Consider the following 19,847-nt stretch of genomic DNA (forward strand, 5'->3'; position numbering starts at 1 on the left):
GTGGATGCAGACTTTTTGTCCAGAACACCTTCTAGTATGAACTCATACATGTCAGAATGTACTGAGCTGTGTTCGCCTGAAGTGTTAAGCGCAGTACTGAATGCCATTGAAACACAGGAAGAACAACAACTGGATTGGATATCAGCTATAACGTGCAATCCAGAAGTAAATAAAATACTTAGAGAAACTCAGCCAGATGTGAGAATCACAACACAGGAGCTATTACAAGCTCAAAAGCAGGACTCTGGCGTAGCTTATGTTCTCAACTTAAAGAGCACAGGTGCAAGCTTTGACAAAACATCAGCGACCAAATATCCTAAAGTAAAACAGCTACTACATGAGTGGAAAAAGCTGTTTATTTCAGATGATGGGTTGCTGATACGAAAGACTGTGACTTATACTCAGATTGTGATTCCAGAATCGAACAAAGAACTGGTGTACAAACACCTTCACTGCGAAATGGGTCACTTGGAGGTGGACCGTGTGATGAATTTGGCAAGGAGTAGGTTTTATTGGCTGAATATGTACAAAGATATTGAGTTTTTCATCACACGTGTGCAAATGTAATATTCAGAAAAAACCTACAGTTCAGCGTAGCGCCTCCATGTGTCACATGCCGGCTACTGCACCCTTTGAAATGGTTTCAATAGACTATGTCCATCTCGAAAAGAGCAGGGGAGGGTATGAGTATATTTTAGTGTTACAGGACAACTTCACCAAGTTTGCTCAAGTCTACTCTACACACAACAAATCTGGCAAAACAGCAGCAGATAAAATTTTTAATGACTTTTCCTTGAAATTTGGTTTTCCTGGTAAATTACATCATGATCAAGGCAGAGAATTTGAAAACCATTTATTCAAACAGCTGCAGAAGTACACAGGAGCTAACTCAAAGACTACACCCTACCATCCACAGGGAAACCCAGTGGAAAGGTTTAATCGCACCGTGCTGTGAATGCTGCGGACCCTGGATGAGGAAAAGAAAGAAAACTGGAGTGACTATGTAAACAAAGTTGTGCATGCCGATAATTGCACAACTAGTGACAGGATACTCGCCCTTTTATTTACTCTTTGGTAGACATCCACGTCTCCCTATTGATGTAATTTTTGGACTGAGTGAGACAAACAAATGCAAATCAGGATAATGATGAGCCGGCCCATCTCATAATATTCGTGCTGTCAGCTTTAATCTAGTTAAAATGACGCTAACGCCATAACCGCACCAATGTGCAAATCTCCGTTAGCAAGTTCGCCCCGTGCGTGGGGCTGACCTGCTTTTGTGAAGAATGCGCCATCTTTACAGCCTCAATCAGCTTCTAATTCTGCTTCTACTGCATCAAACACTCAGTGGCTGTCTGTAAAGTGTGTTACGATTTCAAAATTGGGGATGGAGACAAGAGAAAAAAACCACAATAACAACACTGGTCCGGCCGGGTTAAGTCAAACGATGATTTTAATAGTCACACGCGTGGGAGATGGACACTGTATGCAGACAGCCTCAGATCTCAAAATGGTGGAGCATTGATCAAACTCTTATAGCCTCTGGTGCCCCCACCTTATCATAAAAGCCTAAACATTCACATGCTTTCTCTCACACGGCGCCTAAGCTACGACCTTGGCTCCCCGTTTATCTGCTCCTGCTGAGATGGGGCAGAAAACTCCAGCATATTCTGTTCTCTTCTAATCAGACAAATAAGGCGATGACTTTCTGCGAACAGTATTTCTTATAACTCAGCAGTATAATGCATCATAAAACAATATCATTCATCCACAATAAATCAGCAGTCTAATGTAATGCAAATCAGTTTAACAGATGCAATAGTTATCAGCTTCTTCTAATTCAGGAGAATAATGCAAACTAAAACTACATAATAATTCACAATCTTTAATTAGGGGTATAACATGGCATAAAATAATATTATAGTCTAACAAGTGCAACAGCGAAAAACCGCATGTATTAAAATTACAGTGAACTGTCACCAAATACCCAGCAAACGTCTTGTGTTTTAAATGTTAACAGGTAAGAATAAAACTATGTAAAACTATGCAAAGACATCATAATTAGATTTTTGTTTTGTTTGGATGATGATATTCACACAAAGCATAGAATAATATGATAATATGGCACAATAGCACTTGAAAGGTCAAAGGCGAAAGCAACAATTCTTGAACTATTTTCACACGATGCTCTTCTTCTTCGTTTCCTCGTCCTTGTGGAAGACCGATCCATCTGACTGCTTCCTCCAGCTCAGTTTGACGTCTCCCTGTACTCCCTGCTCCTTCAGCTTCTGTTGGATCTGACACACACAAATACTTAACATTACTCAGACAATAATATACACTAAATTCTTCAGAATCTATTTTTAAGAGAAGATATTTAAATTTACCTGACTCAGCCTAAGGTACATGAGCTGAAGGAGGTGTTTGTGCAAACAAGCATGACAAAACATTTTGTGTAGACAACTTTAATACACAGATGAAATCATCTCTAATAGTCAGTGTTTTGAATATTGAAGAAAAATGTATTTATATGCTGTAATAAAGCACTTGTTTAGTGATCAAGTAGAAGTAATACGCTGCTTTAAGTTTGATTTGAGAAAAATTCTTGTTTCTATATTGTTGTGAAGCAGATACAGTCGACTGGCAGTTTCAGTGACACATCACGAGGACAGACCCAGAAGTAGTGAGAGTCTTAAGTTGTTCACACAGTCGTGCAACTGAATCCAGCCAGATTGTTAGGTCCACATTCAGTGTTGTGATAAAGCTGCAATTCAGTGAGAGCTTCAATTTTTAAATACATGCACACATACACAGATGTATGTGTGCATGTATAATCTCTCTCTCATGTATATTAATAAATAAACATGACTTGCCTGGTTCAGCGTGGCTTCCATCACATCAGGGTGGGTCAGATCCAGACCGGAGTTTATCAGGTTCACTTTCACCACTTCCTTGTAAACAGGTGCTTTTAAAATAAGAACAAATTGTTACATCCTTCATCAGCTCTATCTTTCACTTGCATTTTCATATTCTGCTTTTAAATACATAATTTACTTGCAATAAAAAACTTATGAGTGCCAAAATCTCAGATTAACCTTCCTGGTGTGTTGTTTGCTGTTTTAATTTTATATATAAGCGACAACCAGAAAACAGAAATGGCCCATTTGTTATGACCCATCCTGTCATACTAATATTCACAATAATTTTACAGTGTTCACTTCAAACCTCTGAACTGAACACAACGGTTGATGCAGCTTCCATCACAACACTGAATGTGGGTCTGGCAGAATAAACTGTGTGACCACTTGAGGTTTCTGGGTGACAAAATGTGAAGCCAGCAGCTAGGAGCTCACTGTACAGGACTGTTTTCTCACATACAGTTACTTTCACATATTGAGCAGCTGCCACCACAACAGCGGATGTACAGCAAGAACCTTTTACATTAGGGTGTAGTTTGTAAATTGTGACCAATAGCAGCCAATGATTCAGGTAGTAATGCTTACCAACATTGCAAACAAACTCCTTCTGTGAGCCACAGGCCCAGTCCTCCCATTTTGCATTTTGTTCAAAGTTTGCTGCCACGCAAGGCTCTGGTCCATTGGGTTCATTTGTTTGCCAATATGTAAATGAGGAGTTACTTCCATCCATCCACTTCCAGGACTCTGTGAAAAGGCCGATCCACACCCTTATCCCTGGAGGTACCAGGTCATCTATCTCCTGGTTCTCTGTCATGTTCCTCACACTGGCCAGGTCGGTGTAATGAAGTCTGCAGTAGCTCTGGGCGTTCGCCCATGACGCTATAATGTCAATGAAGACAAATGTCCTAGTCGACCCTGAAAACAGACCATACTCAAGTGCTGTGTACAACTGTAAATGCATTTGTAAGTCTAAACAATTAGGCCGTTGTTGAAACATCAATAAAAGCACAGAACAGGACCTGTTTTGTTCTAAGCTTCTAGTTAAGTTGAAAATCCTCACCTGTGTTATTAGAGCAGACGAATCTGAACACATTCGTACAAGGGTCATAAAACCACGGTCCATCAAGCATAAATACGCAGTATTCTATAACCCATTGGTTATCTGGTTGTCCAGGTGACCAGTTTCTGAACTCACTGGTTTCTGACGTTGACCACTGCCAGCCAACGATGTCATCATACAGCCCGATCCAGGCTCTCTGAAAGCACCAGTGGGTTTGTTTCATTAGACATAAAATATATGAGTTAGGCTGTCAGATTATCAGTAAGCACTGATATATACAGTATAAAACATTTCATATCTTGTGATATTTTGTAATTTAGTTCTTTAATTTTTTCCATTTTTATTTATAAAGATTAATACAAATTAAGAAAATCTCAATTAATTTGTAGATTTTGCATCACAATTTTTCTGTCAAAAACATTTTCCACTTGACAAAAATTATATTCAAATATTTGTAAGTTCACAAGATCCTAACGCTAACCTTATTCAATTCAATTCAAAATGGTTCATAATAATTCAGTTTTATTTTTATAAAAGCAAATCACAACAACTGTTGCCTCAATCTGCTTTATTATACTGTAAAGTCAACGATCAGATGACCCCATGTGAGCACTTGGCAACAGTGAGAAAAGAAAAGTGATCTTTCAAGAAAATATAGTTTAAATATAGTTCAGTACCATAAAATTCAAATAATGTACAAAAACCTAAAGTCCTACTGTCACAAAAAAAGCCAGAAAAATAATTTACATTGCCGTTTGTCATGGTGGTCATTTTGCTTAAATCTACTGTGCTGGTCAGCATCTGCACATCCTGCATGTCGTCTATAGTAGCCAGGTCTATGTATTTGTCTCTGCAGTAACTCAGCGCTTCAGTCCAGTTCTTCTGTTCATAAACAAACTGGTAGTGATGTTTGGAGGCGATGGCACACAGGCCTGCAAACACAGTAAATAAATGAGTTTAGCTTCAATGCATTTCTGTGTAATCTATTCTCTTGGCAGAAAATTTGTGTCAGGAGTAAATATAACGCACTAATGCATCATCTTTTTCATTTCTGTGAAGAAAAACAATGAAAGTTGAAGTCCCTTGGAGTTACAGTAATAATCTTCATCACAAGGATCACACTTAAATATGATGATGGAAACGTAATAATTCAGACTTGCCTGATGCCGCTATGATGAACAGAGCTTTTTCCATTCTTGTATGTTCCCTGCTTTCTCCTTTGGTCCGACTGTTGTGACATGACTTCTCATCTTCATCCTCATGCAAAAGGAATATGCAAGTTACTTCCAAGGACGCGATGGATGCATGTGTGTGTGCAGAAGTCAATTCAAAACAAGTCAAATCAGTTTTCCTTAAAGTCAATCATTTGCATGAGGGCGTCCTAGCTAATTAGGACATAAAGGGGGCGATCGTGGCTCAAGAGTTGGGAGTTCACCTTGTAATCGGAAGGTTGCCGGTTCGAGCCCCGGCTCAGACAGTCTTGGTCGTTGTGTCCTTGGGCAAGACACTTCACCCGTGGCCTACTGGTGGTGGTCAGAGGGCCTGGTGGCGCCAGTGTCCGGCAGCCTCGCCTCTGTCAGTGCGCCCCAGGGTGGCTGTGGCTACAATGTAGCTGCCATCACCAGTGTGTGAATGTGTGTGTGAATGAGTGGATAACTGGATATGTAAAGCGCTTTGGGGTCCTTAGGGACTAGTAAAGTGCTATACAAATACAGGCCATTTACCATTTTAAAGGAAACTTACTTACACCCCATCTAGAAAAACATGGAATGAACAGAAGTAATAAGATTCACAGATATTTTATATACACTTTTATACCACTTCATGAAAAAGGTAAAGCCTTCAAATCACACAAGCACGAATATCATGAGATGGGCCGGCTCAAAACTGTGTTAAGGGTTCAAATATCGAGGAGGGATACAGGAGGGATTCAAAATCACGTGTGGGGAGATGAACGGTCACACACTCAGCGTCGATCTCCACCCAATAATACACAAGCAGTTGTTTTTATAGCATCAGGGTATTATTGATGGCGCCCCCTCATGCGTCAAAGCAGATACAATACATGCATAACTTCCAAAACCACAAATGTTCTGGTAACGACTTTTGACACAGTTTGAGAAGAACATTTTCTTCACCTCCAAGCCAGGTGCTTCCAGCTCATATACCAATATAAACAAACAAAAGACAATAATGAATAACCTGGTTATTCAAATAGCCTCATCCAGACAGCTCCTCAAAATAACCACCAAAAAATGCACACTTTACAGAGGAAACAAAGACATTTCAGAAGTACACTTCCTGACTTATTCTGAGTCATCTGTTACCAAGAAAACTCAAACGCAGCAGGTTGCTGAATACCCTCAGGCCTTTATTCAGGCCTGTTTCTAGATTATATGTGATATATGTATTGTAAGCATGTATGCAATCCTTCCATAGCTCTAGGCCACTTTGCTCAATAGATCGGCCGGACATCGCGCCGGATGAAGCTTCTGACCATCAATTAACTGACCGAGCTTCAACTCTTTAACCCTTTAAGACCTACCATAGAACCAAGTCCATCAGAGCTTATATTATATTTTTACCTGCTGTGGAGCCATGTTTGGGAGCATTTCAAGTTGCTATAAATCAATACAACCATTACAGCCTAAATTTTAATAATATGTCTGCATTAAGTGCATAGATAAATAAATAAATAAATAAATCGTTTTTTTTAACATATATTTCTAGTTAGAGAAATTTAAGAGGCTTATCCCTCAAAACTGTAAATACAAAAAAGTTGCACAAAATAGTTTCCCACCACTTCATAGTTTTACTTTTGAAATACACCAATTATTATACACTGCAGGAAAAACGAAAATTAGAGTACCACTTCCCCTGCCGGTGGCAGACGCCCTCAGACGTTGGTGCGTTGGTGTTTCTTTGTGTCCGGGGGTGGGCGTCCAGGTACACACCGGCTCACTCCTTGGCGGCCGCTTATCGGGGCCTGGAGCCTGGGGCTCGCTCGGGCCACTTCGGGGGTGGGGTGCCCCCGGCCTCTCGGCCTGGGGCTCGGTCACTCAGGCACGGCTGGCTGCCGGCAGAGCTCACGGGCGCGTCACTGCAACCCCCCCTGGCTTCTGCTCTGCAGCTGCTGAGTGAGCCCTCATCTGGGACTCTCCTCAGCTCTTTCTGGGACAGTGGCGCGGCTGCCCCTCTGTTGGTCTTCCTTGGTCTCTTGTGTTCTGGGGGCCTCTGGATGTCTGGAGTTTTGATCTCCTGCATACCTGCTTCATGCCCTGGAGGACGGGGCTGTGGCCCCCCCACACCCTGTAGCAGATCATTACATGAAGGAACCTTTTAAAAAAACAAGCGCGTCCATGCTCACAGGTGTACGCACCTTCCCCCAGTCAAGTCTGTCCCGTATTCAGCAAGTGAAAATAAAATAAACAATAAAGGGTGAATCAAATGGACCATTACGGCAAGGCTGGGATGGTCAATTTGGTAAAGTAAATCCGTTGGGCATCTTTCTTCACCTTTAGACAATAATTCTGATGCGAAAGAGCCAAACGGGACAGGCAAAAAAAAAGGGAAAAAAAAGGGGAAAAAAAAGATATTGAGTTCTTCATCACACGTGTGCAAATGTAATATTCAGAAAAGACCTACATTTCAGCGTAGGGCCCCCATGTGTCACATGCCAGCTACTGCACCCTTTGAAATGGTTTCAATAGACTAAAATACATCATGATCAAGGCAAGCAAAAAACCGCATGTATTAAAATTACAGTGAACTGTCACCAAATACCCAGCAAACGTCTTGTGTTTTAAATGTTAACAGGTAAGAATAAAACTATGTAAAACTATGCAAAGACATCATAATTAGATTTTTGTTTTGTTTGGATGATGATATTCACACAAAGCATAGAATAATATGATAATATGGCACAATAGCACTTGAAAGGTCAAAGGCGAAAGCAACATTTCTTGAACTATTTTCACACGATGCTCTTCTTCTTCGTTTCCTCGTCCTTGTGGAAGACCGATCCATCTGACTGCTTCCTCCAGCTCAGTTTGACGTCTCCCTGTACTCCCTGCTCCTTCAGCTTCTGTTGGATCTGACACACACAAATACTTAACATTACTCAGACAATAATATACACTAAATTCTTCAGAATCTATTTTTAAGAGAAGATATTTAAATTTGCAGTAATATTTCACAAGAGAGTTGATGACTAATAATAATGTCTAATAAAACTACAAAAGCACATGAGATTGGTCCAAATATTGGAAATGAAATATATAAAAAGTTATTATAATGTGTGATAAAAATAAAACAATCCCAGGTGTAAATGTGGCGCAGCTACTCTTAAAGGAGGACTATTTGAACACCTTGTGCTTTTCAGACTCTGGTTACTATTTTTTGATCGCTCTTTGCAAGCGTCGTACTGACCACGTGTACTTTTATATCTTCAGTGGATCTTAAACTTGTGCACAGAGCAAGCACTCGTGGATTAAATCGAACCTCATTTTCATAACCAGGACTACAACAAGCTACAAACCAGAGGCCAAACGGGATCATGGTCCTAAGCTGAGGCATTTGGCTTGAACACTGTGGGCTGATGATTTTCACAGTACTCGAAGGATTGCTCCCCACAGCTTCATCTGCCAGGATGAAACAGACTGACACTCATGGCTCTTACATATAACTGAGAACTCAAAACCTGACTCAGCCTAAGGTACATGAGCTGAAGGAGGTGTCTGTGCAAACAAGCATGACAAAACATTTTGTGTAGACAACTTTAATACACAGATGAAATCATCTCTAATAGTCAGTGTTTTGAATATTGAAGAAAAATGTATTTATATGCTGTAATAAAGCACTTGTTTAGTGATCAAGTAGAAGTAATACGCTGCTTTAAGTTTGATTTGAGAAAAATTCTTGTTTCTATATTGTTGTGAAGCAGATACAGTCGACTGGCAGTTTCAGTGACACATCACGAGGACAGACCCAGAAGTAGTGAGAGTCTTAAGTTGTTCACACAGTCGTGCAACTGAATCCAGCCAGATTGTTAGGTCCACATTCAGTGTTGTGATAAAGCTGCAATTCAGTGAGAGCTTCAATTTTTAAATACATGCACACATACACAGATGTATGTGTGCATGTATAATCTCTCTCTCATGTATATTAATAAATAAACATGACTTGCCTGGTTCAGCGTGGCTACCATCACATCAGGGTGGGTCAGATCCAGACCGGAGTTTATCAGGTTCACTTTCACCACTTCCTTGTAAACAGGTGCTTTTAAAATAAGAACAAATTGTTACATCCTTCATCAGCTCTATCTTTCACTTGCATTTTCATATTCTGCTTTTAAATGCATAATTTACTTGCAATAAAAGACTTATGAGTGCCAAAATCTCAGATTAACCTTCCTGGTGTGTTGTTTGCTGTTTTAATTTTATATATAAGCGACAACCAGAAAACAGAAATGGCCCATTTGTTATGACCCATCCTGTCATACTAATATTCACAATAATTTTACAGTGTTCACTTCAAACCTCTGAACTGAACACAACGGTTGATGCAGCTTCCATCACAACACTGAATGTGGGTCTGGCAGAATAAACTGTGTGACCACTTGAGGTTTCTGGGTGACAAAATGTGAAGCCAGCAGCTAGGAGCTCACTGTACAGGACTGTTTTCTCACATACAGTTACTTTCACATATTGAGCAGCTGCCACCACAACAGCGGATGTACAGCAAGAACCTTTTACATTAGGGTGTAGTTTGTAAATTGTGACCAATAGCAGCCAATGATTCAGGTAGTAATGCTTACCAACATTGCAAACAAACTCCTTCTGTGAGCCACAGGCCCAGTCCTCCCAGTTTGCATTTTGTTCAAAGTTTGCTGCCACACAAAGCTCTGGTCCATTCTTGTTATTGGGTTCATTTGTTTGCCAATATGTAAATGAGGAGTTACTTCCATCCGTCCACTTCCAGGACTCTCTGAAAAGGCCGATCCACACCCTTATCCCTGGAGGTACCAGGTTATCTATCTTCTGGTTCTCTGTCATGCTCCTCACACTGGCCAGGTCTGTGTAATGAAGTCTGCAGTAGCTCCGGGCGTTCGCCCATGACATTATAATGTCAATGAAGACAAATGTCCTAGTCGACCCTGAAAACAGACCATACTCAAGTGCTGTGTACAACTGTAAATGCATTTGTAAGTCTAAACAATTAGGCCGTTGTTGAAACATCAATAAAAGCACAGAACAGGACCTGTTTTGTTCTAAGCTTCTAGTTAAGTTGAAAATCCTCACCTGTGTTATCAGAGCAGACGAATCTGAACACATTCGCACAAGGGTCATTAAACCACTGTCCATCAAGCATAAATACGCAGTATTCTATAACCCATTTGTTATCCGGTTGTCCAGGTGACCAGTTTCTGAACTCACTGGTTTCTGACATTGACCACTGCCAGCTATTGATGTCATCATACAGCCCGATCCAGGCTCTCTGAAAGCACCAGTGGGTTTGTTTCATTAGACATAAAATATATGAGTTAGGCTGTCAGATTATAAGTAAGCACTGATATATACAGTATAAAACATTTCATATCTTGTGATATTTTGTAATTTAGTTCTTTAATTTTTTCCATTTTTATTTATAAAGATTAATACAAATTAAGAAAATCTCAATTAATTTGTAGATTTTTGCATCACAATTTTTCTGTCAAAAACATTTTCCACTTGACAAAAATTATATTCAAATATTTGTAAGTTCACAAGATCCTAACGCTAACCTTATTCAATTCAATTCAAAATGGTTCATAATAATTCAGTTTTATTTTTATAAAAGCAAATCACAACAACTGTTGCCTCAATCTGCTTTATTATACTGTAAAGTCAACGATCAGATGACCCCATGTGAGAACTTGGCAACAGTGAGAAAAGAAAAGTGATCTTTCAAGAAAATATAGTTTAAATATAGTTCAGTACCATAAAATTTAAATAATGTACAAAAACCTAAAGTCCTACTGTCACAAAAAAAGCCAGAAAAATAATTTACATTGCCGTATTCCATGGTGGTCATTTTGCTTAAATCTACTGTGCTGGTCAGCATCTGCACATCCTGCATGTCGTCTATAGTAGCCAGGTCTATGTATTTGTCTCTGCAGTAACTCAGCGCTTCAGTCCAGTTCTTCTGTTCATAAACAAACTGGTAGTGATGTTTGGAGGCGATGGCACACAGGCCTGCAAACACAGTAAATAAATGAGTTTAGCTTCAATGCATTTCTGTGTAATCTATTCTCTTGGCAGAAAATTTGTGTCAGGAGTAAATATAACGCACTAATGCATCATCTTTTTCATTTCTGTGAAGAAAAACAATGAAAGTTGAAGTCCCTTAGAGTTACAGTAATAATCTTCATCACAAGGATCACACTTAAATATGATGATGGAAACGTAATAATTCAGACTTGCCTGATGCCGCTATGATGAACAGAGCTTTGTCCATTCTTGTATGTTCCCTGCTTTCTCCTTTGGTCCGACTGTTGTGACATGACTTCTCATCTTCATCCTCATGCAAAATGAATATGCAAGTTACTTCCAAGGAGGCGATGGATGCATGTGTGTGTGCAGAAGTCAATTCAAAACAAGTTAAATCAGTTTTCCTTACAGTCAATCGTTTGCATGAGGGCGTCCTAGCTAATTAGGACATAAAGGAAACCTACTTACACCCCATCTAGAAAAACATGGAAGGAACAGAAGTAATAAGATTCACAGATATTTTATATACACTTTTATACCACTTCATGAAAAAGGTAAAGCCTTCAAATCACACAAGCACGAATATCATGAGATGGGCCGACTCAAAACTGTGTTAAGGGTTCAAATATCGAGGAGGGATACAGGAGGGATTCAAAATCACGTGTGGGGAGATGAACGGTCACACACTCAGCGTCGATCTCCACCCAATAATACACAAGCAGTTGTTTTTATAGCATCAGGGTATTATTGATGGCGCCCCCTCATGCGTCAAAGCAGATACAATACATGCATAACTTCCAAAACCACAAATGTTCTGGTAACGACTTTTGACACAGTTTGAGAAGAACATTTTCTTCGCCTCCAAGCCAGGTGCGTCCAGCTCATCTCGCTCTTGCTTCTCCAAAACCTCAGATGCATGCTCTGCAACAAAACTGTCAATTCTGCAGGCACTTTGTTTCACCTCTCACCTCGCCTACTAAAGCTCCCAACCAGACAGAGGCCACTCTCATATGTGTAACCATCTAACTACAACTATACATGTATATATTGAATAAATGCTTTAATTAAATTCCACCACTCAAAGCTTAATAAAAAGAATATAAACGAATAAAAGACAATAATGAATAACCTGGTTATTCAAATAGCCTCATCCAGACAGCTCCTCAAAATAACCACCAAAAAATGCACACTTTACAGAGGAAACAAAGACATTTCAGAAGTACACTTCCTGACTTATTCTAAGTCATCTGTTACCAAGAAAACTCAAACGCAGCAGGTTGCTGAATACCCTCAGGCCTTTATTCAGGCCTGTTTCTAGATTATATGTGATATATGTATTGTAAGCATGTATGCAATCCTTCCATAGCTCTAGGCCACTTTGCTCAATAGATCGGCCGGACATCGCGCCGGATGAAGCTTCTGACCATCAATTAACTGACCGAGCTGACGGATGTGGGTTACTGACCTGGTAGCCTGGCTGCCCCTGGGTGGGTCCGGGATGGGCGTGAGGTTCTGGGGGCGCTCCGTCTCTGGGCTGGGACCCGGACCGGGCCTCGGGGGCTTGGGTCCTGGTTGGTGTGTTGCCGGGGTTGTGGGCGGGTGGGTGCATGGGGGCCCAGCCCTGGAGCACCTGGGGGGCTCTTCAACTGGTGGGGGAGATTGTCACATCTTGCAGGAGCTTTCCTCTCCTCAGGAGCTCCCTCTGCAGGAGGGGGAGATACAGGAGAGGTGGAGGAAGATCTCAGCCTGGGTGTTTATTGTCTTATGTAGTCTGGAAGATGAGTGGATGGTGGGGTGGGTGCAGTTTTCTCTGTGGTGGGGTTGGGTGGACTGTCCCGGGCTCTGTGGGGCCGGGCGGCGCTGCTGCACTGGGCCCGGTCTGGATGGGCCTGGGCCCCCTTTCCCTGGCGGGTCGCGGAGTATGGGGGTGCCTACTGGGGTCAGCGGGGGAGCTGGCCCCAGGGAGGGGTCACTTGCCCCTCCCTTCCTTCCCTCCCCATCTCCAGCTGCCTCCCTCTTCCCGCTCCACCACAACCACCCACACATGCAGGGCCTTGGAGTAGGGGTATGTCACCAGGGTGCAGAGGAGGCTACCCCCCCCCCCCCCCCCCCCGTCCCCTTCTGGCTGCCTCTGCCTCAATTTTATCCCACAACTTAGACATTCACATTACTCACACTCTCATTACACATACATATAGGATCTTGGGGGTGGGCACGATACACGGAGTCCAAAGTACCATCAGGGTGTACACCCCACCCCTGGCATTGTTGCCCACCTCTCAATTTTAAATACACGTAGACATTGAGGGCTAGCAGGAGGGACCATGCGCTTACCTGCTGCTCTCTGGCAGGTAGCTCCATGCCCTCCTGGGTTTTAAATGCACCTTAGAACACACATGCATCAACACTACAATGAGCGGGTGGAGGGAGGTTTGGAGTCTTCTCTCACCCCCATTCTCTGCGACCTGCTGGAGCGGGGGGGCTAGGAGGAGGAGTTGGCCGTCCGACTGCGGTCTGGAGTGTGGGGCCTCCCTGCTGCTGCGGAGTCGGGGTGGTCTGCCTCTCCCCACCGCAGGGAAAAGGGTAACACCACCTGGGTCTGGGTGCAGTTCCCCCCTCCAGGGGCGGGGGCACCTAGACCCGGTTTGTAGAGTACGCTTGGGGAGTGTGATCGTGTGTACAACGTCTCTTTATGTCTGTCTCCACGTTGGTTGAGTGTGGAGTAAGTGCATATGAGAGCATGAGGGTGGGAATGGATGTTTGTATCTGTGTGTGCCTGTATGTCTGTGTCTATATGTCAGGTTGGGTATCAGGCGCCACCTCTCTGGGGACATCTCAGGCCCTCCAAGGTTTGGAGGCCTATCTCCCCCTACCACCACTTCCCCTGCCAGTGGCGGACCCCCTCAGACATCGGTGCGTTGGTGGTTCTTTGTGTCCGGGGATGGGCGTCCAGGTACACACCGGCTCACTCCTTGGTGGCCGCTTATCGGGGCCTGGAGCCTGGGGCTCGCTCGGGCCACTTCGGAGGTGGGGTGCCCCCGGCCTCTCGGCCTGGGGCTCGGTCACTCAGGCGCAGCTGGCTGCCGGCGGAGCTCACGGGCGCGTCACTGCAACCCCCCCTGGCTTCTGCTCCGCGGCTGCTGAGTGAGCCCTCATCTGGGACTCTCCTCAGCTCTTTCTGGGACAGTGGCGCGGCTGCCCCTCTGTTGGTCTTCCTTGGTCTCTTGTGTTCTGGGGTCCTCTGGATGTCTGGAGTTTTGATCTCCTCCACACCTGCTTCACGCCCTGGAGGACGGGGCTGTGGCCCCCCCACACCCTCTAGCAGATTATTACATGAAGGAACCTTTTAAAAAAACAAAAAACAAGCGCGTCCATGCTCACAGGTGTACACACGGGTGATCACACCCACAAACTACACCCTTTTTGGCTCCTACCTCAAAGCACACTGTGTTCTGTTGATCTTATGTGCTGCACAATAATGTTTAATATTTAGTATTTACTGTCATATTCCCATATATCATTGTGATGCTGTTTATTCTATTACTCTTGTTCTCTTCTGCTTGTTTTCTTTTTTCTTTCTCAGCAGGTGATCCAGGTGATTGATATATGCATTTTTTTTTCTCTGCCCGTTCTGTTGGTTTTTGTCTTTTACCCTTCTCCCCCGTCCCTCTTCTCAGCTGTTTCTCTTTCCCTCTTTCTTTCTCCCCTTCTTTCCCCCAGTCAAGTCTGTCCCGTATCCTGTAAGTGAAAATAAAATAAACAATAAAAGGTGAATCAAATGGACCATTACGGCAAGGCTGGGATGGTCAATTTGGTAAAGTAAATCCGTTGGGCATCTTTCTTTGCCTTTAGACAACAATTCTGATGGCAAAAGAGCCAAACGGGACAGGCAAAAAAAAAAAAAAAAGGCCACTTTGCTCAATAGATCGGCCGGACGAAGCTTCTGACCATCAATTAACTGACCGAGCTTCAACTCTTTAACCCTTTAACACCAACCATAGAACCAAGTCCGCCAGAGCTTATATTATATTTTTACCTGCTGTGGAGCCATTTTTGGGAACATTTGAAGTTGCTATACATCAATACAACCATTACAGCCTAAATTTTAATAATATGTCTGCATTAAGTGCATAGTAATTACATAAATTGCAAAAAAGTGCAATAAACTACAAAAGAATTTAAAATCTTTTTTTTTAACATATATTTCTAGTTAGAGAATTTTAAGAGGCTTATCCCTCAAAATTTTTATACACTGCAGGAAAAACGAAAATAAATATTATAGTGCAAATTTGCAAAAAAGCCGCATATGCATCAAAATAAACTATTTCCAGCTGTGCATTATGAGTCCTAAGCATCCCAGAAACGACACAGAAAGTCATAAAGTCCAAGATAATTTTTAAAAACACCAGTATAGGCTCATGAGGCCCTGATGGTAAAAAACTACATTTCTGCGAAAATGATGTCACTTCCGGTTTTCGGGCAGGTAATGGTGGACATGCGATAGTTCATGCTGATGTCTATTCCAACATAGGAAGTGTTACAAACAGCTGATCGGCAAAGCGTGTTTCTGGAATATTATGTTTTTGTTGCTGCAAGTGCTTTTTATGCAGTTTTTGCAAAGCTGTATGTGGAAGGAAACTGTGACCGAGGACAAGCTGATGGCATGAGATGTAAGTACAACTCCTCCGGTTTCATATGCAAAAGAAATTATTGTGCTAGCTTACGTGGTTGCAGTGCTACTGGGATTTAAAAATAGTTACGCAAAACGGAGCGTGCCCGCTCTGATTGGTTTTAAAGGGTTAAAAGCACCAAAATGCAATGTGTATAAAATGATTACAGTTGCTCCTGCAATGAAAGATTATTATGTGATTATGCTAACACCTGAAATACAGACTTTAATGTAATATCAACAGCTCCAATAAATGCTTTAATGCAATGATTGTTATGTGGTTCTAATGCAATAATAATGACTTAATGCAAGGTTAATTAATGCAATGATAATACAGATAACAAGTAACAGTGAAATAATTTGTTTTATCCCACAACTGGAAGGTCCATGTCTGTAGGTTCAGCTGTGTCTCCCTCCTGTGTTTTGTTTCCCTTTGTGTATATAAGTGTGTCTTCTGTCGGGATGAGAATATTATTTTACTGTTACTATTCATAACCATTATTATTACTGTTGCATCACTTATGATTTATCATTTCATTAGAGCATTTATTGAAACTGTTGATGTTACATTAAAGTCTGTATTTCAGGTGTGAGAATAATTACATAACAATCTTTCATTGCAGGTCCAACCGTAATCATGTTATGCACATATTGCATTTTTGTGCTAATTAAAGAGTTGAAGGTCTGTCAAGTTAATTAATGGTTTGCTCCTCAAAGTACAGCTATTGAAAGGATTGCACGCATGCTTACAGTACAATTTACCACATATTATACATGCTGTCCAAAGATGGAATAAAGGCCTGTGTGCCCTGTGGTATTGAAGTTTGCCTGGTAACAGATGACGCAGAGGGAGGTCATGCACTAAGGTTAAAACACAGACATACAGTCTGCCTGAATGCACAGTATTTAGAAACTGCTCGAAACTGCAAAAGTTATTGCATACGTGACAGTTTAGTTCTACTAATAAGTGAAGCGCAGAAAGTGAAATAACAGGAAGCATCTGGCGGGTGGTGGAGGAACAGAGGAAGGAACTGTTCTTTTTTTAGAATATGTCCTTGGCAGAATTACTGGAACATGCATGCGTTTTTATCTGCGTTGACGCATATTACTCGTCATCAACTATGTTATATATATGACACCCCATTTATTGTTCGGAGGAGATCGAGGCTGATGTTTTGCAGAGCTCATCTTCCCACATATATGTGTTTTAATAAAATCATTGTTTTGACGCACAATGGACCTTCAGTCGTATGTCTCTTTCCTCAAACATGAATCAGGACAGTTTTGGTGCCGAAAACCCGGTTTGAGGAGGGACTTGGGTTTGGCTGAGGTCTAGTGGTGTCAAACGGACGGACAGCCAGCAGGTCGACTGAGTGATGGGCCCGGAATAAGAGAGGTAAGCACCACCTGTTGATTAAAGTAATATCCAAAGGAGCTAAATTGGAAATTAAGCTAAATTAAATGTTCACTCAGTAGAGCTTCTGGTCTGTGTCCGTGGGGATTTTGGGGTAATTAGTGATAAAAGTTTGGGGAATATTTGACTGACAAAATGTATTGCTGTTAATTCTATATGACATCCCATTTATTGTTCTGGGGAGATCGAGGCTGATGTTTTGCAGAGCTCATCTTCCCACATATATGTGTTTCAATAAAATCATTGTTTTGACGCACAATGGACCTTCCGTCGTATGTCTCTTTCCTCAAACACGAATCAGGACACTTCTCTCAGTGCTTGTTGTTGGTTCATCTGCTTTTCATGCCCTGTGTTTCATGCTTTCTTGTTTGTTTTGTTAGTTATCCCAGTTCAGGTTGATCGTAGTTATGTTTTGGCCATCTCCACTTCTGTTTATGTTTTCACCTTTTGGAATAAAGCTTGCTTGCATTACAGCGTGAATGCATGATGCATGATGCAATAATGAACGCATGTCGCAAACTTAACATCCAGAAATCCAGTAATGAAAGCTTCCTGGGTTCTGTTTAGAGTTCAAAAAACAAAACAAAACCAAAAGGAAAAACTGAGTTTACATACTTTTAGAAAAAAAGGACACCAAAATCTGCTGAAGTAACTTTGAGTGTTTAATCCATCCAATTGTTTTGGTTGTTAAATCTGTTTAAACAGCTAGTAAAACAATGATGTTTTCCTAACCTGCACTGTTTAGTACAGTTAAATCAAACCCAGTTTTCTCCTTTGGACAGTTCCTTTGTGCAGATGTTTGGGTGCAGACCAAAATAACCCCACCAAGACTCTTTGCAGGAGTTAGCTTCAGTCTAGTTCTGAATGAACACCATAACAATTTGGTTATGATGATCTAACATCAATCTGACACAACAGCCTGGTGGACCTGTAAGTTTCTGCGAACCATCTTCTTGTAGCCAGATATGTTTCACATTCTGACACGTGACAGCGAGTATCACAGACATACAGAGTACACAGCACAAACTGTAGCATCTACCCATACGATTCTCCATTTTATCTACTAGTCCAGAATACAACACAGCACTTTTATTTCTCCCAACACAGCTGACCAGTATGTGGCCAGAAACCACAGGAAATCTCCTAGCAACCAAAGTCAATGCGATGAGGTTTACCTCTTTTCAGGCCATCCAAAAAGATGATTCTGTTTATCTGGACGTAGCGTTTTCTTCACCCCTCCAAGTGGCTTCTTCAGTCTAAGCTAACTGCAGGTTTCCCCAAACTTATAAACAGTACATTGTCATCATCCACTGGAGCACAAACTGGGCGTCGTCAGGACGCTACAGCACAGAGCGAACACCATCCCCACAGACACAGCGGCCAGGGAAGCAGAAGAACTTCACTTTAAGAAGGCCCTGAGTAAATGTGGTTATCCCAGCTGGACTTTTGTCAAAGCTGGAAGGAACCTAAAGAAAGCTCCAGCCGATCCAGGAGAGAAGGACAACCGCTGCCTAAGCAGAAACCCGTAATGATCCCATATGTGTCAGGAGTATTCAAACAGTTGAGAAGACACTGTGTCTCTGTGGCTTTTAAACCCCAAAACATGTTTCGTCAAAAATGGGTCCACCCCAAAGATCAGGTCCCCCGACACAAACAGAGTAACAGAGTGTGAGCTGTTAAGTGCCAGGATGTATCGGGGAAACCAAACAACCTCTGGCTTAGAGGATGGTACAACACTGAAGAGCCACCTCGTCAGGCCAGGACTCTGCAGTCTATTCACACCTACAGGCCAGTGGACACTCTTTCAAGGATGAGGATGTAACATCCTGGACAGGGAGGAACGCTGGTTTGAGGGCGGAGTCAAGGAGGCCATTTACGTAAAAAGGGAAAGACCATCTCTGAATCGAGGAGGGGGCCTAAGGGTCCATCTGTCACCATCTTACATGCTGTGATTGCAGCCATTCCCCAACTCTCTGTGAATGGGACTCATGGCCATTGATCAATGGTCATGACAATTTGCATATTAATGATCAAGCAACTGTTCTCCCAGCCCATTGTTCCTCAGTGGGCTGGTTTCAGTCATTATGCAAATGTACTGTTTATAAGATTTGGGGAAACCTGCAGTCAGCTGAGACTGAAGAAGTCACCTGGATGATGACGAAACGTTTCTCCCACAAAACGCTACGTCCAGGTGACCAGAACCAACATTTGGAGATTTGGAAATTTCAGTGAGTGCTGAAAGGAGAAACATCTCCAACAGCTCCATGTAGACATGTTTCTCAGGAAGGCCTTCATGTTTGAGCAGGACGATGATAAAAAGCAGACTGCATCTATTCCAGCAGCACAGCTTCACAGGAGAAGAGATCTCAGATGGTAGGCGAAACATCTTCAAGCAACTTAAAGAAGTCCAGATGCTTTTCTTTCCAAGCTCTTTAGACTACGATGAGCTGGATGACTGAGAATATACTCTTAAGTATTTGGATATACATGATGGATAATATTTGATAATATCCTTTTGGGGAAAATAAGTTAATGAGCC

The 19,847-nt window shown here is 42.1% G+C and overlaps 1 protein-coding gene and 1 long non-coding RNA gene across 2 annotated transcripts; both read right to left on the minus strand.

Annotated features, from left to right (window-relative positions):
* Nucleotides 1-1,435: 1,435 nt before the first annotated feature.
* LOC145423051 (secretory phospholipase A2 receptor-like) lies at nt 1,436-5,618 on the minus strand. The gene is made up of 7 exons (XM_080295158.1): nt 5,414-5,618; nt 5,139-5,235; nt 4,726-4,910; nt 3,979-4,174; nt 3,504-3,833; nt 2,874-2,965; nt 1,436-2,297 (listed from the first exon to the last, which is right to left on the minus strand). Exons 2-7 carry the CDS (start codon nt 5,170-5,172, stop codon nt 2,178-2,180), a joined length of 957 nt encoding a protein of 318 aa, XP_080151284.1. The 5' UTR covers nt 5,173-5,235; nt 5,414-5,618; the 3' UTR covers nt 1,436-2,177.
* Nucleotides 5,619-5,774: 156 nt separating this feature from the next.
* Nucleotides 5,775-11,427, minus strand: LOC145423052 (uncharacterized). The gene is made up of 3 exons (XR_013904166.1): nt 10,278-11,427; nt 9,794-10,132; nt 5,775-9,255 (listed from the first exon to the last, which is right to left on the minus strand). It is a non-coding gene; the product is annotated as an uncharacterized LOC145423052 (long non-coding RNA).
* Nucleotides 11,428-19,847: the final 8,420 nt, after the last annotated feature.

The sequence above is a fragment of the Astatotilapia calliptera genome, chromosome 20 (genome assembly GCF_964374335.1).
Source record: "Astatotilapia calliptera chromosome 20, fAstCal68.1, whole genome shotgun sequence".
NCBI classification, from domain to species: Eukaryota; Metazoa; Chordata; class Actinopteri; order Cichliformes; family Cichlidae; genus Astatotilapia; species Astatotilapia calliptera.